The 17942-nt window shown below is 40.9% G+C and overlaps 1 protein-coding gene and 1 pseudogene across 8 annotated transcripts in view; both read right to left on the minus strand.

Annotated features, from left to right (window-relative positions):
* Positions 1-17942, minus strand: part of SFMBT1 (Scm like with four mbt domains 1) — a 109705-nt gene that overhangs the window by 3394 nt on the left and 88369 nt on the right. For 7 of the 8 annotated variants that reach the window (XM_081819144.1, XM_081819149.1, XM_081819142.1 and 4 more), the window contains 7 exons: positions 16088-16214; positions 14731-14844; positions 12217-12259; positions 10688-10758; positions 6252-6391; positions 5401-5510; positions 4504-4679 (listed from right to left, as the gene is read on the minus strand). In XM_081819144.1, the coding sequence (XP_081675270.1) occupies positions 4504-4679; positions 5401-5510; positions 6252-6391; positions 10688-10758; positions 12217-12259; positions 14731-14844; positions 16088-16214 (781 nt within the window). The remainder of the gene's footprint in view (positions 1-4503; positions 4680-5400; positions 5511-6251; positions 6392-10687; positions 10759-12216; positions 12260-14730; positions 14845-16087; positions 16215-17942) is intronic. The other variant, XM_081819152.1, reaches the window with a different exon arrangement.
* Positions 4-4086, minus strand: LOC145721433 (nascent polypeptide-associated complex subunit alpha pseudogene; annotated as a pseudogene).

Below are 17942 nucleotides of genomic sequence, written 5' to 3' on the forward strand. Positions count from 1 at the left end.
AATGTGAAGGACAAAGAAAAATGAAGTAGCTTCACGATTTTTGTACACCTCACACCACAAGAGATTCTACTATCACAGCAGAAAACAGGTACACTGTATTTGATTAACGTTTAAATTCTGTATCAGGGAATACTCTTAACTGTCCAGATCTTAAATGTACAGTATAATTAGTACTGACAAATGCATAAGCCTGAATAACCTTCCCTCTATCAAGATATAGAACATCTCCATCAACCTAGAAAGTTCCCAGGGTCCCTTCCCAGTCAGTCCCCCTCATCAGAAGCAACCATATTCCAACTTCCATCGGTACAGATTAGTTTTGCCTCATCTATGGAACAAGATGCTTCTTGGACAAGGTTTCTTTCACTCAGCATGTTTTTGAGTTTCACCTATGTTGCTGTGTGTATGAATACTTCATTCCCTTCTACTGATGAACAGCATTTCATTGTACAGAACATACTAGTTTAACTATTCTCCTGTTGACAGGCACCTGGGCTGTTCCCAGGTTTTGGCTGTTACTATTTGGCAATGAACGTTCTTTTTTTTTTTTTTTCCATCCAACAAGAAGCCATAACTTTATTAATGATAGAAACAGTACAAATTTCAAACCAAGCTGCAGTTATTCTTTTGAAACACCAAAAAAAGTCCTCGTTTTCAGATGGTTACATTGTTAATTCCATAATAGCATTTACGGTATCATTACTGTTGTTCTTCAGGGCTCGGACTGCCTTTGCTCTTGACACATTAGCTTGTGACGTGACCGATTCTATGTCCTTAACCTCTACACCGGTTTCATCAACCTCTTCCTCTTCACTCTCCTCTTGTACAGTTGGAGTCTGTGTGTTTTCTTGAATGTTTGAGACAGCTTCACCTTGAACTCTGAATTTCTCAGCAGCTGCTAGTTGTGCCTGCTGAGCTAAATCCTCGATCTTGGCTTCCCCAAAAACTATGTAGGTATCTGAAGCTGGGCTCTCGTAGACATCTGGTTTTGTGATGACAAAGAGGATATTCTTAGACTTCCTGGTAGTGACTCTTATAACCCCTGTAGGCTTCCGTGCCTTCTTTTCACTCCGGCTGTTTTGCTTTACTGACTGGTTCTTCATCGATTCCAGCGGCTGCTGCCAGCTGGGACTGTTGTGTGGCTGCCTGTGTGGAATCCTGTTCCTCAAGCTCTGGTTCTGAGTCATCACTGTCAGATTCTGTTCCAGACCGTGTCCCAGCCTGGGGCTGTGGCAACTCCTGCTCTGGAGCAGGGACGGTTTCTGTGGCTTCACCAGGCCTTTTGTGAGGGGAACGCGGAACCAAGATGGCGGCAGAAAGAGAGCGAGCGAAAGCGTGACCCACGCCTGTTGCAGAAGGAAGCCTCGACAATGAACATTCTTGTCCAAGGCTTTTAGTGGGCATATTTTCATTTTCCTCGGGTAAATACCTAGGGATGGAAGTGCTGGATCATACGGTAGATGTAGATTAACTTTTAAAGAAACTGTCAAAGAATTTCCCTAAAGGGTTGCATAACTTGACACTCCAACCAGCAATGTGTAAGAGATCTAGTTGTCTACACCTTTGCCAACTTGTGGGACTGTCCATCTTTTTCATTTTAGCCAATTTAGTGGATATGTAGTAATTTCTCATTATAGTTTAGATTTGCATTTCCCTGATGACTAATGATATTGAGCACATTTTCATGTGCTTAATGGCCATGTATGTTATCTTTTTTGTGAAGTGCCTATTCAAGTCTTTTATTCATTTTTAAAATGGTTTTCTCTTTCTACGTCTTTTTTATTGAGATATAATTCACAATATAAAATCCATCATTTTAAATTGTACATATCCAGTGATTTTTAGTGTATTCAGTATGTTTGCAATTACCACTATCTAATTCCAGAACATTTTCTCTTTTTATTTTTAAATTTTTAAAAATTGAGGTAAAAGTCACATAACATACAATTAACCATTTTCAAATGTACAGTTCAGTGGTATTTAGCATATTCACAATGTCATACAACTATCAGCTTTCTCTAGCTTCCAAGTTTTTCTTATTATGGAGTTGTGGGAGTATTTACTACGTCCTGGAGAGATTCTCTGAGCAGAAGTTTTTAATTTTGGTGATTTTTTTCCTTTATGTTAGTGCATTCTGTTTCCTAAGAAATCTTTGCTTATCCCTAGATCTTGATGATACCCTTCTTGTTTTCTTCTAGGAGCTTTACAGTTTTAGCTTTTACCTTAGGCCTATGATATACCTTGAATTAATTTTAATATATAGTGAGGTAGGAACCAAGGAGTTTTGCTTTTGTTTTTTTTTTAATTTGGAAAACGAATTGTACCAGTGCCATTTGTTGAAAGAACTTCCTTTCCCTGTTAAGTTTTTCATCTTTGCTGAAAATCATTTAATCACATCAATTTGGGTCTATTTCTGGCCCCTCTGTTCTGTCCCATCACTCTGTGTGACTATTTAATCCACCCCACTACTAATTACTCTACCTTTATGGTAAAACTCAAAGGCAGACACAGTAAGTTCTCCAACTTTATTCTTTTTCAGGATTCTTTTGGCTATTCTAGATCCTGTACATTTTCATATAAATTTTAGAATACAAAGACAATTCTAAAAATGAACCATATATATTCTAGCTCTAAATATATATCCTAGTTATATATTTACATAAAAACAAAATATAATGTAATTTTTTTGCAAAAAAAAAGGATTCTACAGGATATAAATCTATTTGGTAACACTCAAATTACTAACTGGGAAAAATCACAAACACTCTCTCCTAAAGTCTAGGCTTATATCATTTAGAAAAATAAATTTAGACAAAAAGCTAATAAAGTCTGCATATCCTCCATAGGCTCAAAGTGATATACATGTATGTAGAGTATATTTCACTTAGCTATTAATACTTGCAATTTGCTAAACTAAGTGCTGAATATGACCCTATAAGCTAACACCAATCCCTGCCTTTAAGGAGTTTACCATCCAACAAATATAAACAGAAACTACAAGGTTAGACTCTTCTATGATTTTGAGATTCAAACACTAATTAGCAAGCTCATTGTGCTAAATGACCTCAGATCAGCAGCATCAACAGTGTCTGGGGGCTTGTTGGAAAAGCAGACACATTTAGACCCCAGATACCCACAGACCTGATGAATCAGAACTTTCATTTTAACAAGCTCCTCAGCTGATCTGCATGCATGATAAAGTTTAAGATACACAGGATTAGAGATCCCTAAAAGAAATCTTCAAATTTAACAAGGTAAAATCTTCCTCTCTATTAATTCTCCCAAGTGACATCAGGGCTTGTAAAATTTAAGGGAAGGTAGGATCAGAATTTTGTCTTTGGGCAACAATGCCTTGACAAGGCTCCGAACTGGAAATTTCATCTATGACGTAAGTGTGCGTGCGCACACGCAATTTCACATATAAGAAGCTAAGCGGTGAGAGGGATGAGGTGTTGCTGTGACAGTTCTGAGTGAGGCCTGAACTACCCCTTCCCTACTACTGATGCCTCCCCACCACAGCGGCTTCTTTGCTGCTCCTTGCAGACACAAAGCGAGCTCCTGCTCCTGCCTGGGCTCTTGCTGCCCCCCGTCCATAACACTCTCACCCTGATGTCCGCACAGCTGGCTCTCTCGCGTCCTTCAGTTTGTTACCTGGCAGGAAGACTTCCCTAACCACCTCTGAACAGCAATCCCACCTCCTAGCCTTCCTTACTCCCCTCCTTTGCTTGCTTATCTTGCCTCACTTTTCTCCATAGTACCTGTCTCTACTTGTTCACTTATTATCTGTCTCCCACACTACAATGTTTATTACACGTAATGTGTAATTTACATTTACATTTACAATGAGCACAGGGATTTGTTTTCCTTTACTGTAGCACCCCAGTGCTGGAACTCTGGTGGCACACAGAGGACACATACTAAGTCCTTGCAGACTGTATGAATGGATCACATATCCCATCAGATATAAATGGCTAATGTATATACATACTATATGTGAAAGTTAGCAAATGGGCCTGTGGGCCAAATCTGGCCCATGGCCTGTTCTGGTACTGCCCTCAAGCTAAAAAGGGCTATTACATCTTTAAAAGTGTTCCTTAAACTCTGAAAAACAAACGGAGGGTTCTAGAGGGGAGGGGGGTGGGAGGATGGGTTAGCCTGGTGATGGGTATTGAGGAGGGCACGTTCTGCATGGAGCACTGGGTGTTATACGCAAACAATGAATCATGGAACACTTCATCTAAAACTAATGATGTAATGTATGGGGATTAACATAAGAATAAAAAAAAATAAAAAGTGTTCCTTAAATGTGAAAATAAAACAAAACAGAGAAGAATATGCAGCAGAGATCATATGACCAACAGCCTAAAATATTCATTATCTGGTCCTTTTTCAAAAACAGTTTGTACACCTGTGTTATAGGTGAATGTCTGCAAAATAAAAACTTTTCAAGATACAAATGGTGGCCAGTTGTCACAGTTAACAAATTTGAAAAACCGGACTCACTGTATTTGGTCTTTGTAAGCACAGAGCAGTTCTCCGAGCACTTGTCCAGAACCATCCTCGGGCCAAAGAGATTAGGACAGCACTCCAGTTTGATGCAGGTTTGCCGGCAGAACTCAGTGACGCGATCTGCTGTCTTCACTACCTCAACAGTAGCCCGGTAACTCTTTCCTTTGTATCTGCCGTGGAAGATGCCAGAGACCAAGTTTACTGGGCTAGTGATTACCCAGAGAAAATCAAGTGCATTCACAGACCTGAAAAATATCTTTGCTTCTCAGGATAGTCTATGTCCCTTATATAAGGTTTGAGGATTCTAAAAATAATGAGTTTATGCATATTGTACTTAAATCAAACTTACCACCTAAGCTATGACAAATGAAGGTTGAGGTTTTTATATTAGCAAATGAGGCTCTTGCTTTCTGGTTCCTCAGTTTAAGGTTTCCAAATAGGAACTTCTACACTAACTACTGAAAGAAAAGTGACTTGCACTAAGGCTTTCCTTTACCCTTGGGCAGTGATCCTCAGAGTGTGGTCATGGACCAGGTTCACCTGCCAACGGTCACATTGACAGGGTCAGAAAACAAGAGTAAGTGTTTATAAACTTTAACAGTAATTTGCAAAGGTAATTTTATGGCTCTTAAATCTAAAAACAAATTATTCTTGTGTTTTATGTCTTGTAATTTTCCTGTTTCTTATAATTCATTTTTACCATATTTTATAAAAGTACTGGCCCATAACAGGATGGAAACTTGCAAAAGAAAACGAATCTGGTCCTTCACCACAAACAGCTGAGGAAGAACTGACCGAGAGGACATAACTATTCTAACATGATACATGGAAGAATGGGCTCTGTGGCCTGTTAAAGACAGGTAAGAATAAAGGGCAGAGGAGGTTACTTACTTGGCTTTCAGGACCTCCCCACATCCATGCCACACGGAGTCTTTGTCCAGTTGCAGCTCCCGAAGGACACGACTGGGTTTATAGGCTGCATTGATAAGTAAAGTGAGGACCTGCGCTCCATTTTTAAAGCAGAAATATGGGTTGGGAATGAGAAAAGCAGACTATTAAAATCTTGTTATCCCCCAGAATGTCATTTAGGAGATTAATTCTAGTCATATTCATTAAGAAATACTAACAAAATAATAATATTCAAGATACGACGGCTGACCAAAGTGGCAACTAAGACAACAATCAGACCCTCTCAGACATTCAAAACACTATGGTCAGGAAGAAATAGGCACCATGAATTAAAAATTACTCTGGCAAATGCTTCTAAATCCTTCGCCAGTCCTGGTAGACACAGAAGCTCGGCCTCCCCAGACCCTGCCTTGCCACCCCATGGGCTGAAAGCCCCAGCAGTCCTTACATCTGGTATGCACAGAGCATGGCAGCTGGGCAAGCCTGGCAGGTGTGCGGCTTTAACATGGCCCCCCGGGAGTGCCACGCAGCCTCTGACTCCTCGACCATGCTCCCACTCATCCCTGCACCATGCTCAGGCAGCCTCTGACAAAAGCCCTTTCTATACGAGCAGAGGTGAGTGAGCATGCTATGTGAAGAAATGCCTAAGTGAACATTCCCGAAGGAGCAAAAGTAATGATGTGTCTGGTTCATTGAACAATACAGGAGAAAAGTGAGTCATTTCTGATCAAACCTAGGATTGTCACATGTATGGCATGCAGATCCTTGTACGGATGAGTCCATGAGACTGCTGTGAAACTTCCAAGTTCTTTTGCCCTGGGCAAGAACCTTACCTCTCTAAGGACCAGAACACAGTTCCCAGGTCCTACACATTGAGGCAGCTCAGCGATTCTTCCTTTGTTAAGATATGGCCCTGAGAAGCAACGGTGGTTGAAATATATCTTTGGACAGCAATATTTTCCATTAATCATAACTGGGAAACGAAGAGAAACAAATATTCAGAACAGTCATTTTCCACTCCGTGTTTCCGAAGTTGGGTTACTAGGGGGTGGGGGGGTGGCAAGCATATCCACCATTATATAAAGTTATAAATTATATATTTTTTTAAAGATTTTATTTATTTGACAGAGAGAGATACAGCGAAAGAGGAAACACAAGCAGGGGAAGTGGGAGAGGGAGAAGCAGACTCCCCGCTGAGCAGGGAGCCTGATGTGGGACTCGATCCCAGGACCCCAGGACCATGACCCGAGCCGAAGGCAGATGCCTAACGACTGAGCCACCCAGGTGCCCATAAATTACATATTTTGAAACTTAACACGTTGCCTGAGAGTGCCCCTGAAATACCTTAGACTTACAACAACTCTATTACAGAGCTCATCACTCTGCCCACATCAAACAACAGCCTGAATTACATGTAGACTGACTTCAGGGTTAATATGACACTGTTTCAGAGTCTCACACTTCCATCAATAAAGGAAGTAAAGGATTGACTTTAAGAACCCATGATGATGGGGCGCCTTGGGTGGCTCAGTTGGTTGAGCACTGGGCTCATGATTTTGGCTCAGGTCATGATCTCAGGGTCGCTCCACATTCAGCGCAGAGTCTGCTTGAGATTCCCTCTGCCCCTCCCCCAGCCAGCACACATGCTCTCTCTCTCTCAAATAAATAAAACCTTTAAAAAGAAAACAACTCTTAAAAAATGAATTAAAAAAAAAAACTCATGAGGATTCTTTTTTTTTTTTAAGAGATAGAGAGCACGTGTGCATGTATGCAAGCAGGGGGAGGAGCAGAGGAAGAGGGAGAGAGAATCTTAAGCAGACTCTCCATTCAGCGACGAGCCCCATATGGGGCTTGATCTCATGACCCTGAGATCATGATCTGAGCCAAAATCAAGAGTCAGACGCTTAACCAACTGAGTGCCCAGGCTCCCCATGAGAACCCATGATGATTCTTGAAAGTCAACTATTCAGTAATCTATTCTGGAATATTTCTAGGCAGTGATGATGAACATTTTCCAGAACTACAGTTTGTCCCCTTAAAACCACCAAACTAGCATGTCAGCAGTGCTCTATGAGGTAGGCATCCTCCCACGCCTGGGATTCCTCCGAAGGCTGAAAGTATGCTATGAACACATCTCTAAGTTCTGTAAGTACTGTGGGGTGTTACGTGGGCATAGAGACCCCTCTATTTTCCTGTGTGAATGCTATACTTCAATATAATGTTTTTTTATTCCCTCATCGAAGTTGGCAATTCCACTAATAAATATACAAAATTCAAAGACACTAAAGCAGAGAGAAGCCCTGCTGATGGACACTGTTTTGGGAAAGGGAATGTGTGCACTGCCCACTGCTGATAGGATCCTGAAGCACAGAATGTTCACTCTGGAACTAAGAACGCAGTCTCAGCACAGAGGTCAGCATGTGGGCGCCCACTTCTCCATCTGAACTCTGCCACCTAGATCCCCCTCTTCAGGATTCAGGCCCGTATGCTCCCCCCTGCTGGCAGTATGGGCAGCTTATGGCTCTCAGCTGGATGTTATCCTGGAATTAGCCTCAGCCTACCCTCTCACTAGGAGAGAGACACCTTGCCCAAGGCCCCACCCTTTGTGAGTAGACAGGGAGCCGCAGCCCACTTCTAATAACTGACCAAAAGGGAGTACAAAGGTGTGGCCACTACGCCTCAACTAGGGATGACTCTGAGTGGCCACACCAGCTTAAAGGCTCCCTTGTGGGCTGGAAGAAACTTCTGTTACAAACAGCACTGCAACTCAACTTCTCCCTCTGCCCAATCCTGCCCTCCGCCCCTGCAGCTGTTCCCCAAAAGCACTCCCCAGTGACACTCCTGCATGCAAATATCAGTCTCAGACTGTTTCCAAGGTAACCAGAACTATGACAAAACACAAACCAAAAAAGAACATGGCTGAAGTCACCTGGGAAATATTAGTGTCTTAATTCTATAGTTTTAAAGACTTGCCTTACTTTTTAAATTTACCTTACCTTTTGATACCAAATCAAAACCACAATGAGCTATCACCTCGCACCTGTTAGAATGGCTATTATCAAAAAGACAAGAAATAATAAGTGTTGACGAAGAGGTGGAGAGAAGAGAACACTGGTACACCACGGGAATGAAAACTGGTAGAGCCACTCTGAAGAACAGTATGGAAGTTCCTCAAAAAGTTAAAGAGAACTATCCTGTGATCCAGTAATTCCACTTAGGGTGGAATTTATCTGAAGGAAACAAAAATACTAACTTGAAAAGATATCTGCCCCCACCCCCGCCACATTCATTGCAGCATTATTTACAATAGTCAAGATATAGAAGCAACCTGAGTGTCCATGGATGGATAAAGAATGGAATATTGTTCAGCCATTTAAAAAAAGAAATCCTGTCATTTGTGACACCATGAATGGACCCTGAGTTTACTCACTAAGTGAAATAAATCAGACCGAGAAAGACAAATATCATATGATCTCACTTATATATGGGATTTAAACAAGACTCCAACCCACAGATACAGAGAACAGGCTGGTGGTTGCCGGAGGCAGGGGTAGGGAGTGAAGGTGGTCAAAAGGTACAAACCTCCAGTTATAAATAAGTCCTGGGGATGTAATGTGCAGCATGGTGAGTGTAGTAGTAATATTACTGTATTATACATCTGAACATTGCTAAGAGAATAGATCTTAAAAGTTCTCATCCCAAGAAAAAAAAATTATAACTATGTGCTGGTCGATATTAACCAGACTTACTGTGGTGACCATTTTGCAATATATACAAATACTGCAAATCACTATGTTGTACATCTGAAACTAATATAATGTTATATGTCAATTATATCTCAATAAGAAATGGGTAATTTTAAAAAAGATATTTACTAATAATGCTATTCTGCTGGGTACTCAAAAGATACCATTATGGTCAAGTAAGAGTTATCCTAGCAATGTAAGGATGATTCAACATTAGGAAAAAAAGCTATCACTGAGATTCACCACATTAATAAGCTTAGACAGAAAAATCATATGATCATCCAATGCTAAGGAAAAATTATTTTGTCAAGGTGAACATGTGTTTATGACCAAGGTTCCTAGAAAACTAGAAATAAAAGGGTACTTCTTTAGCAGTTATTTGCCAATCACCTATTGAATAAAGTTTAAATACCTTCCCTTTAATATCATGAATAAAACAATGATGCCACTGTCATCATGCCTATTAAACACAGGGATAAGTTCTATAAAGAACCATAAGGAAATAAAAGTAAACAAGTATAGCAAACTGGTTATTATAATGAAGATAATCACTTTTTGAAAAGGCCCTGATCCTCTATCTGTAAGAGATAGAATGAGAAGGCAGTGAGTGGAAAAGACAAAAGTGTGAGTTTTGAACTTGCGAAAGAGCCGAATCACATTTTTTTAAAAATTTTATTTATTTGAGTGAGAGAGAATGAGAGATAGCACGAGAGGGAAGAGGGTCAGAGGGAGAAGCAGACTCCCTGCCGAGCAGGGAGCCCGATGCGGGACTCGATCCCAGGACTCCAGGATCATGACCTGAGCCGAAGGCAGTCGCTTAACCGACTGAGCCACCCAGGCGCCCCCCGAATTACATTTGACCCATCTATTCATAAAGCTGTGTGGCCTCTCTGAGCTTTGATTTCTTTTCTTTTCTAGGCATTTACTAAATGCCATCCAAATGCATAATCTGTGCTAGAATACACACAGCCAAGATGCTAAGCATACAACCAGCAAAGGCGGAGCTGAGAGCAGTTCCAGGGAGAGACCCTCTGACAAAAGGCTTTGGCCTCCAGCAATGATTCTTGCTTCATTCATCAGGCATTGCCTCTGGGACAATCTATTTTTCCAGTGCTTTATTTTTTTAATTGTGAAATATGTAGCATAATGTGTGTATCGCAGAAAGTGTTTAAAGAACAATAAACATCCACCTCTCAACCACCCAGCTTAAGAGACTGCACTGCCTAGAAAGCCCCTGGTTCTTCATCTAAACTCAGGGATGAGAATATTGACCCCTCCAGAGCCCTTGGCACCCAACAAGTGATCAGGAGAGAATAGTTATAATTATAAATGGACAAAAATATCATCCTAAAGATAATTATTTAACTAAACACACCTCAGACAATTGTAAGTCTTTAAAGTCACCATTAAGAGACCCCTCTGTGAAGCTACATCCTATAAATCAAATGTACTGTTTCAGATACAGTCCATTAAAAGAAACAGAAGGTTCTCGTTTCCATAAGGCTGCATACACTTATTTATACCTGAGTCTGTGGAGTTCAGCTCCTGATTCTTCAGGCCCTCATGGACAGTCCTGGAGGATGGTATTCTGGGTCAAGATAACACAACAAAATAGTAAGATAATCCTTAAGGTCAGTGAAGTGTGAAGGTTCGTTCCCTTCAAATCTAAGAAAGCAAATGTGGCAGACTGCAAACTGTATAACAGAAGGTGCTTCCCTGATCACACTTTTATTTTTTTAACAATTGTTTTTAAAACTATGTACATGGTTTAACGAGCCAACAGTCTGTAATACTTCATATTCAAATCAACTTTCATTCATGTGAGCAACAAATTATAGAATTCCTTCTGGGATTCTCAAACCATAAGCAAATTTTTCATCTTTTTCAATAGTCAAAGAACAAAAACATTCCATATAAGGGTCTATTTTCTTCTATCGGTTTCAAAACTAAAGACAAATTATGTTTTAAAAATCAGAGAATTATTCTCTATGCAGCAATCAATGAAAAAGGCTAACTTCTCGTTTTTAGACTACTTCGTGACTAAAACTTTGGATCCGTCTCGACAACTAAGTCAAGGAGAAATCCAAGGTCAGATTGTTGACATTGCTATCTCACTTCTCTACTTGGAACTGAATTCTGTGGCCTCTCTCTCCATGTCTGCTGTCAGTTTTATTACTCACACAGCCACAGAAGCAGCCCTAACTTACACAGAATTTGCTATAGACTGAATTGTGTCCCCTTAAAATTCATTCCCTGAAGCCCCACTGTGACTGTGTCTGGAGATAGAGCTCTTACGAGGTAAATAAAGGCGTGACTCTGACCTAGGAGGGCTGGCTCTCCCTTCCAGCTGGCCCTACCATGTGAGGACGCAGGAAGAGAGCCCGGCCAGAACCAAATCGGGTTGGCACTTTGACCTCGGACTTCCCAGCCTGCAGAACTGGGAGAAAATTAATTTCTGTTGTTTCAGCCACCCAGTCAGTAGTACTCTGTTAATGGCAGCTTGTGCAAACTAATACAGAATTGAAAACCCAGTGTTTAGAAACACACATGTACATGTATTTTTAAGGCATCACTAATTAAATTGCTTCTCAAAAGCTATGTATGAAGGTATAAAGGGTTTCCCAAAAGAACACAAAGGTACCCCTGAGTGCACCTTTTCTTTCAGAGCCACTATCTTCCACCTCAAGTTTTTTTTCATTGTGACAAATCATATCATATCCTAATTTATAATTTTTGCTCTTCCTTAACAAATAACAGTACAGAGATTCTATTTCCTCTCTTATGCAAATGCTTTCAGGCTCTAAAAGCCAAAGAAAACTCAACTGGTGGGAACATCTTGAGAAGGCATTTTACCCTTTTGTATATAATGCCATTTCAGAAAATGCATATGGTGTAAGTAAAAGTATGTAACCTATCAAAAGCTGAATTAAAGAATTATGCCTCTACCTGAGAAAATAACATATGAGATGTACTCTCTGAAATAGTGATTTCTTTTTCTAGATATTCTAACTTTCAAATGTCAACTGTTCAAACATACTAGTATATTACTTACTGTTTTTCTGGTTGAACCACTGCAATTTTCCTCTGTTTGTGTACTGTAAGAAGAAAATAAAACTATAAATGTCAAGAAAAATAAACAAAGTTATATATATAGTAAGCTAACATTAGCATATTTAAAACCCAGTCATGTGTATATTTAACTAGTAAGTACTATGAATTAAGTGCTGATATATCTGAGTATCTAGACTGAGGCACATTTTCTGGGTAGGAGGAGTCTTTATACAAAGACCAAAAATAATATTTGCAAGGTTCTTAAATCCATTGACTCCTATGAATATTTTCTACACAAGAAAAGATAGTCAAAAGAAAAACTGATTTGGGCAAGGATGCCAAGACCGTTCAATGGGTCAAGTACAGCCTTTTTAACAAATAGAGCTGGGAAAACTGACTACCCACATTAATGAAGTTGGACTCTTACATTATACCATATATAAAAATTAACTCCAAATGGATCAAAGACTTAAACATAGGGACCCCTGGGTGGCCCAGTCAGTTAAGAGTCTGACTCTTGGTTTTGGCTCAGGTCATGATCTCAGGGTCATGAGATCAAGCCCTAACACTGGGCTCTGTGCTGGGTGTTGAGCCTGCTTGAGATTCTCTTTGTCTCTCTCCCTCTGCCCCTCCCCTCCCCTCTCTCTCTCTCTCAAAAAAAAAAAAAAGTTTTAAAAAAAGACCTAAAGGGGCACCTGGATGGCTCAGTCAGTTAAGCATCTGCCTTCAGCTCAGGTCATGATCCCAGTGTTCTGAGATCAAGCCCCACGTCGGGCTCCCTGCTCAGTGGGGAGTCAGCTTCTCCCTCTCCCTCTGCCCCTCCCCCTGCTTATGCTCTCTCCTTCTCTCTCTGTCAAATAAATAAAATCTTTAAAAAAATGAAAAAAATAAAAAATTTTTAAAAAGACCTAAACATAAAGGCTAAAACTATAAAACTCTTAGAAGACAACGTAAGGGAAAATCTTCATGACATCAGATTTGGCAACGATTTCTTAGATATGACATCAAAAGCAGAGACAACAAAAGAAAAAATTAATTGGACTACATCAAGATTTAAAACTTCTGTGCACCGAAGGACACCATCAAGAGAGAGAAAAGGCAACCCACAGAATGGGAGAAAATATTTGCAAATCATGTATCTGATAAGGAAAGGATTAATATCTAGAATATATAACAAAATCCTACAACTCAGCAACAACAAAAAACCCATTAAAAAAATGGGCAAAAGACTTGAATAGACATTTCTTGAAAGAAGATATACCAATATCAATAAGCATATGAAAAGGTGCTCAACATAGTTAATGGTTAAGAAAATGCAAATCTGGACCACAGTAAGATACCACCCTATACCCACCAGCATGGCTATTATAAAAAAGAAACAAACAAAAAACCACCCAACAAACAACAACAACAAACCCAAAAAACAAACAAGCAAACAAAAAACTCAGAAAGTCATGTGGAGAAAGTGGAATGCTCACACAGTGCTGGTGGGGACGAATAGGGTCTAACAGTTCCTCAAAGTGTTAAACACAGAGTTACACTCAAGAAATGAAAACACTGTCCACATAAAAGCCTGCAGACAAATGTTACAGCACCGTTACTCATAACCGCTAAGGAATGGAAACAACCCAAATGTCCATCAACTGAGACCCGGATAAAGAAAACATGGCCTATCACTACGATGCAATAGCACTAAAAACTACACTGGATGAACTCTAAAAACATTATGCAGAGTGAAGGAAGCCCATCCCAAAAGATCACATGTTGCACGATTCCACAGGAATTGTCCAGATCAGGCAAACCTATACAGTAGGAAAACTAGGGCTGGGGGGCAGGAGGTAAAAAGGTGACTGCCAAGGGGTACAGGGCTTCTTTCTGAGACGATGCAAATGTTTTCAAATGTTCTGTGGTGACAGCTGCACAACTCCATGAATATACCAAAAACCACTGGATTATAGGATCAAATTTTATGTTATATAAATGACATATTCAATAAAGCTGTTTTTAAAAGGGAGAGTGGGGTGGGACGTGTCAGGTTAGGTTACCAAAACACTCTGGCTTCCACCTTCCTCAACCTCTCTTCCTCTCTTCTTGGCTGGCTCTGATGGAAGCCAACTGCCATGTTGTGGGCTCCCCAACAAAGAGGGCCACGTGGCAAGAAACTGAGGGAAGCCTCCGACCAACAGCCAGCAAGGAACTGAGGCCCTCAGGCCAAGAGCCACGAGGGAATGACTCTTGCTACGTGGCAGCAGATCCTCCCCGCTGTGGGGCTTGAGATGGCTGGAGTCCTGGCTGAACCTTGACCGCAGGCTCATGAGGGGCCTAGATCCAGAGCACCCAGATTCCTGACCCGCAGAAACCTCTAAGATAATCCATGCTTGTTGCAATAAGTGATTTCCTATGCAGGAACAGACAACCAGAACACCACTTTGTTTTTCTCTGTAATGTCCAGATTCATCCTAATTTGGAAGCAGCCACACAGGATCAGCCCCCTGGCCCAGACATAGACAGCTACCTCGTGCTCGGCGAGGGGTGCTGAGGGGATGGCCATTGGTTTCACACCAGCCCAAAGGAAATATATCCATGGATTCCACACTCACAATACATTCCGGTATGGGCTTCTTAGAACCTGTTTAGATTAAAAAAAAGTTTTAGACCATTAAACAGCCTTCTTCATCAACTACTTTCTAGACAATATTCTACCATTGCAGGAATGCAGACACAAAATCACCTGAGCAAGTTCCTTTTACACAGAAGTCATACTTTTTTGTATTGACAAACATTAAGGAAAAAAATTAAATATGCCCTATGCATACCTGTACAAAAACGAAAATGGGGGCGCCTGGGTGGCTCAGTTGGTTAAGCATCCAACTCTTGGTTTCGGCTCAGGTCATGATCTCAGGGTCATGGGATCAAGCCCCGCGTCAGGCTCTTTGCTCGGCGGGGTGTCTGCTTGAGATTCTCTCTTTCCCTCTGCCCTTCCCCCTCCCTCATGCTGTCTCTCTTTCTCTTTCAAATAAATAAATAAATAAAATCTTTAAAAAAAAAGAAAAAAGAAAAAGAAAATGGGTAGTGGGCATACAGGGTGACCCCTAGTTACAGAACAGCAAATAAGCAACTGCAACTACCAGCAGTATCATTCAGATGGCTGACAAATATAGTCAATTCCATGAAATAGCTGGAAAACGAAAGGCAACAGTGACAGTTTTACTCAATGAGAACGTTAATTCTGGTCCTTGGGAACAAGCTAGAAGGTAGAGCAGTGAAGTCAACTCGGGAAGTGATGTTGCTCGGGAGGGGTAGATTCAATACTGTCCCTGACATCTGCATTAAATGCCAATTCTACAAACTGGAAAGAGTAGGTACCAAGTCTATTTGGTAGCCAAATAAGAAAGAAACCCAGGCCATCTATTCAGTAACTGCAGTGCTGAGTGCTCACATAATGCCTTCCATCCACAAACCCATCCAATCATTGAACATTACTTTTAGTATATCTTTTCTATTTTACATACTTTTTGGTTCTATTGGTTAGGGGCAAACAAAATACTATCTCTTAAATGAGCTACATGTTAATGCTCACGCTTATATATTCTGGTTACATCAAAACATATGCCTTCTGACTTCTACTTTCCCTTCAAGAAAACAGGAGACTCTGCAGTGAAGGCTTTTTGCTTACATTCATTTTCTAAAATTTGAAAGTCAAGGACGGGAAGAGAAGTTTCTAGCTAAGAATCTTGCACTACAAATTACGAGGGTCTTAGCAAGACCCCCACTTAGCTAACTGCTGCAGTCTAACAAGCCACATCACCGGGGTAAGCAGGCGGGGGAGAGACGAGCGGCCGCAGGGGGCGTCTCAGGGGTCCAGCACTCACCCTCCAGCTGGAGCCACAGGTAGGAGCCTCTCAGTGCAGTAATGGTGGCAACGCATACTTCTTCGGGGAGAAGAGGGTTCACTGCCTCAAGCTTCATATTCTCCTTAAATTCATGCTCAGAAATGGACTGGAAAATAAATGATCAAATCCAAACACATTCTATTAACTCATGGGCTCATCTGAGAGACCTAGTCCAAGTAATACTTAACCCTACGGTAACACTTTGAAGCTATACATTTATTTTGCTTTGTTTTGTTTCTTAAAGTCAAAATGTCTGTCTCTCTTGGTGCTGTAAGCAGTATATGGTCTCTGAGGTCAGGTATACCCACGTTATTGCTACCTGTGGGACTGCGCTCAAGCTGTGTAACCTCTTTTTGCCTCCGTTTCTTCATCTGTCAGATGACCCTGAGAACACTTACCTCACTGGGTTATTAGTAGTTTTCAATAACATGAAGTACCGAAGGCTCTGTGCCCTGAACCAACTGGCTCTCACCCACTGTTGGTTTGTTTCTCCTCCCATAAAGGGCTTGATCACACAATACGCTGCCTGGTTCCTACTTATGTGTGTATCATAAAAAGCAGTCAGGATAAATAATGCTTATGAATGAGGGAAAATATATGTTTGAAAAATTTGCAACTTCTGGGTCAAAATGGAGAATTGAACCATATTTGATTGTTCTCTCTTCCTTCTGACAGCACACTAAAACTAAAGTGTTGGGTTTTGTGTTTTTGTTTTTTTTTTTTACATAAACCTATTAGGACAGATGTAACAGGAGACAATAACAACATTTTATAAGCTAAAATTTAGAAGAGCATCTAGAACTAATGTAGCAGATTACAGAAGGGTGAGTGTAAGCTGGCAGCGAAACAGGCTAAGAACAGGCAGCTCCAGGTACTAGGCAACTGCAGGTAGAGAAGAAATAGTCAAGATATGCTGAAAACATTTAAGAACCAGTTAGGTCATACCATTGGCTCCTCCACTCCACACCCCAGAGCAACTATCCCACCCCTTCCCCTACAAAAGGTGAGATGTATCCTCCAGAGAGGATCAGAGACAAGAGATCGCGGGCAGGAGGGCATGGGAGCTGCTGGGAGCCTACATGCAGTGCCCAAAACAGGGGTTTGCACATGGAATGCTGAGAGGTCCAGCCCTTGCCTCTAAGACGGGGAAATACGTGGTCATATGACAAGCCCAAGAAGAAACACAGGAAGATATGGATTTAGGTGTCCCTGACAAATGGCCAGCCAGATCCCACCCTAAAAAGAAGTTCAAGGTTGACAAGCCCCACCCACATGCTCAGAGCCTCCAATCGGCTTTAACTTTTAGTACCCCCCTTCTTAAATATGAGCAAATCACCAAGCATTACCAGACATCTAAAAACATGAAAGCTAGGGACCAAAGTAGACAAAACAAGCAAAGTGGAGAAAACTTTTTATGCAAGAAGAAAATTTCCCAAAAGGCAGGGGTAATTAACATCCCCTGAGTGATAAGAAAAACTATCACATCTTTAAAACAAGAATAATATGCTATTAAAAATAAATATTCAGAGACCAGAAATAGTTCTGGAAAATAAAAATTAAAAAAAGTGATAATAAAAATTAAAAACTCTAAAGAAGGGTTGAAAGATAAAGTTTGGGAAAAGTGGTCTGATCCAGAGGGCCAACATACAAATAAAAGAAAATCCAGAAAAAGAGAAAAGAGAAAATGCAAGGAAGGAAATCAAAGAAGAGATGCAAGAGCACTTCCCAGCACAGAGAGGAACAAATATCTAGGGAGAAGGTGCTCGCTGAGAACCCAGCAAGTGAATGAACACAGGCCAACAAGCCATGCTGTGGCTCGGCTAGGAAACGTGGT

Source organism: Leptonychotes weddellii, chromosome 1 (assembly GCF_054177405.1).
Source record: "Leptonychotes weddellii isolate Sample4059 chromosome 1, ASM5417740v2, whole genome shotgun sequence".
Lineage (NCBI taxonomy): Eukaryota > Metazoa > Chordata > Mammalia > Carnivora > Phocidae > Leptonychotes > Leptonychotes weddellii.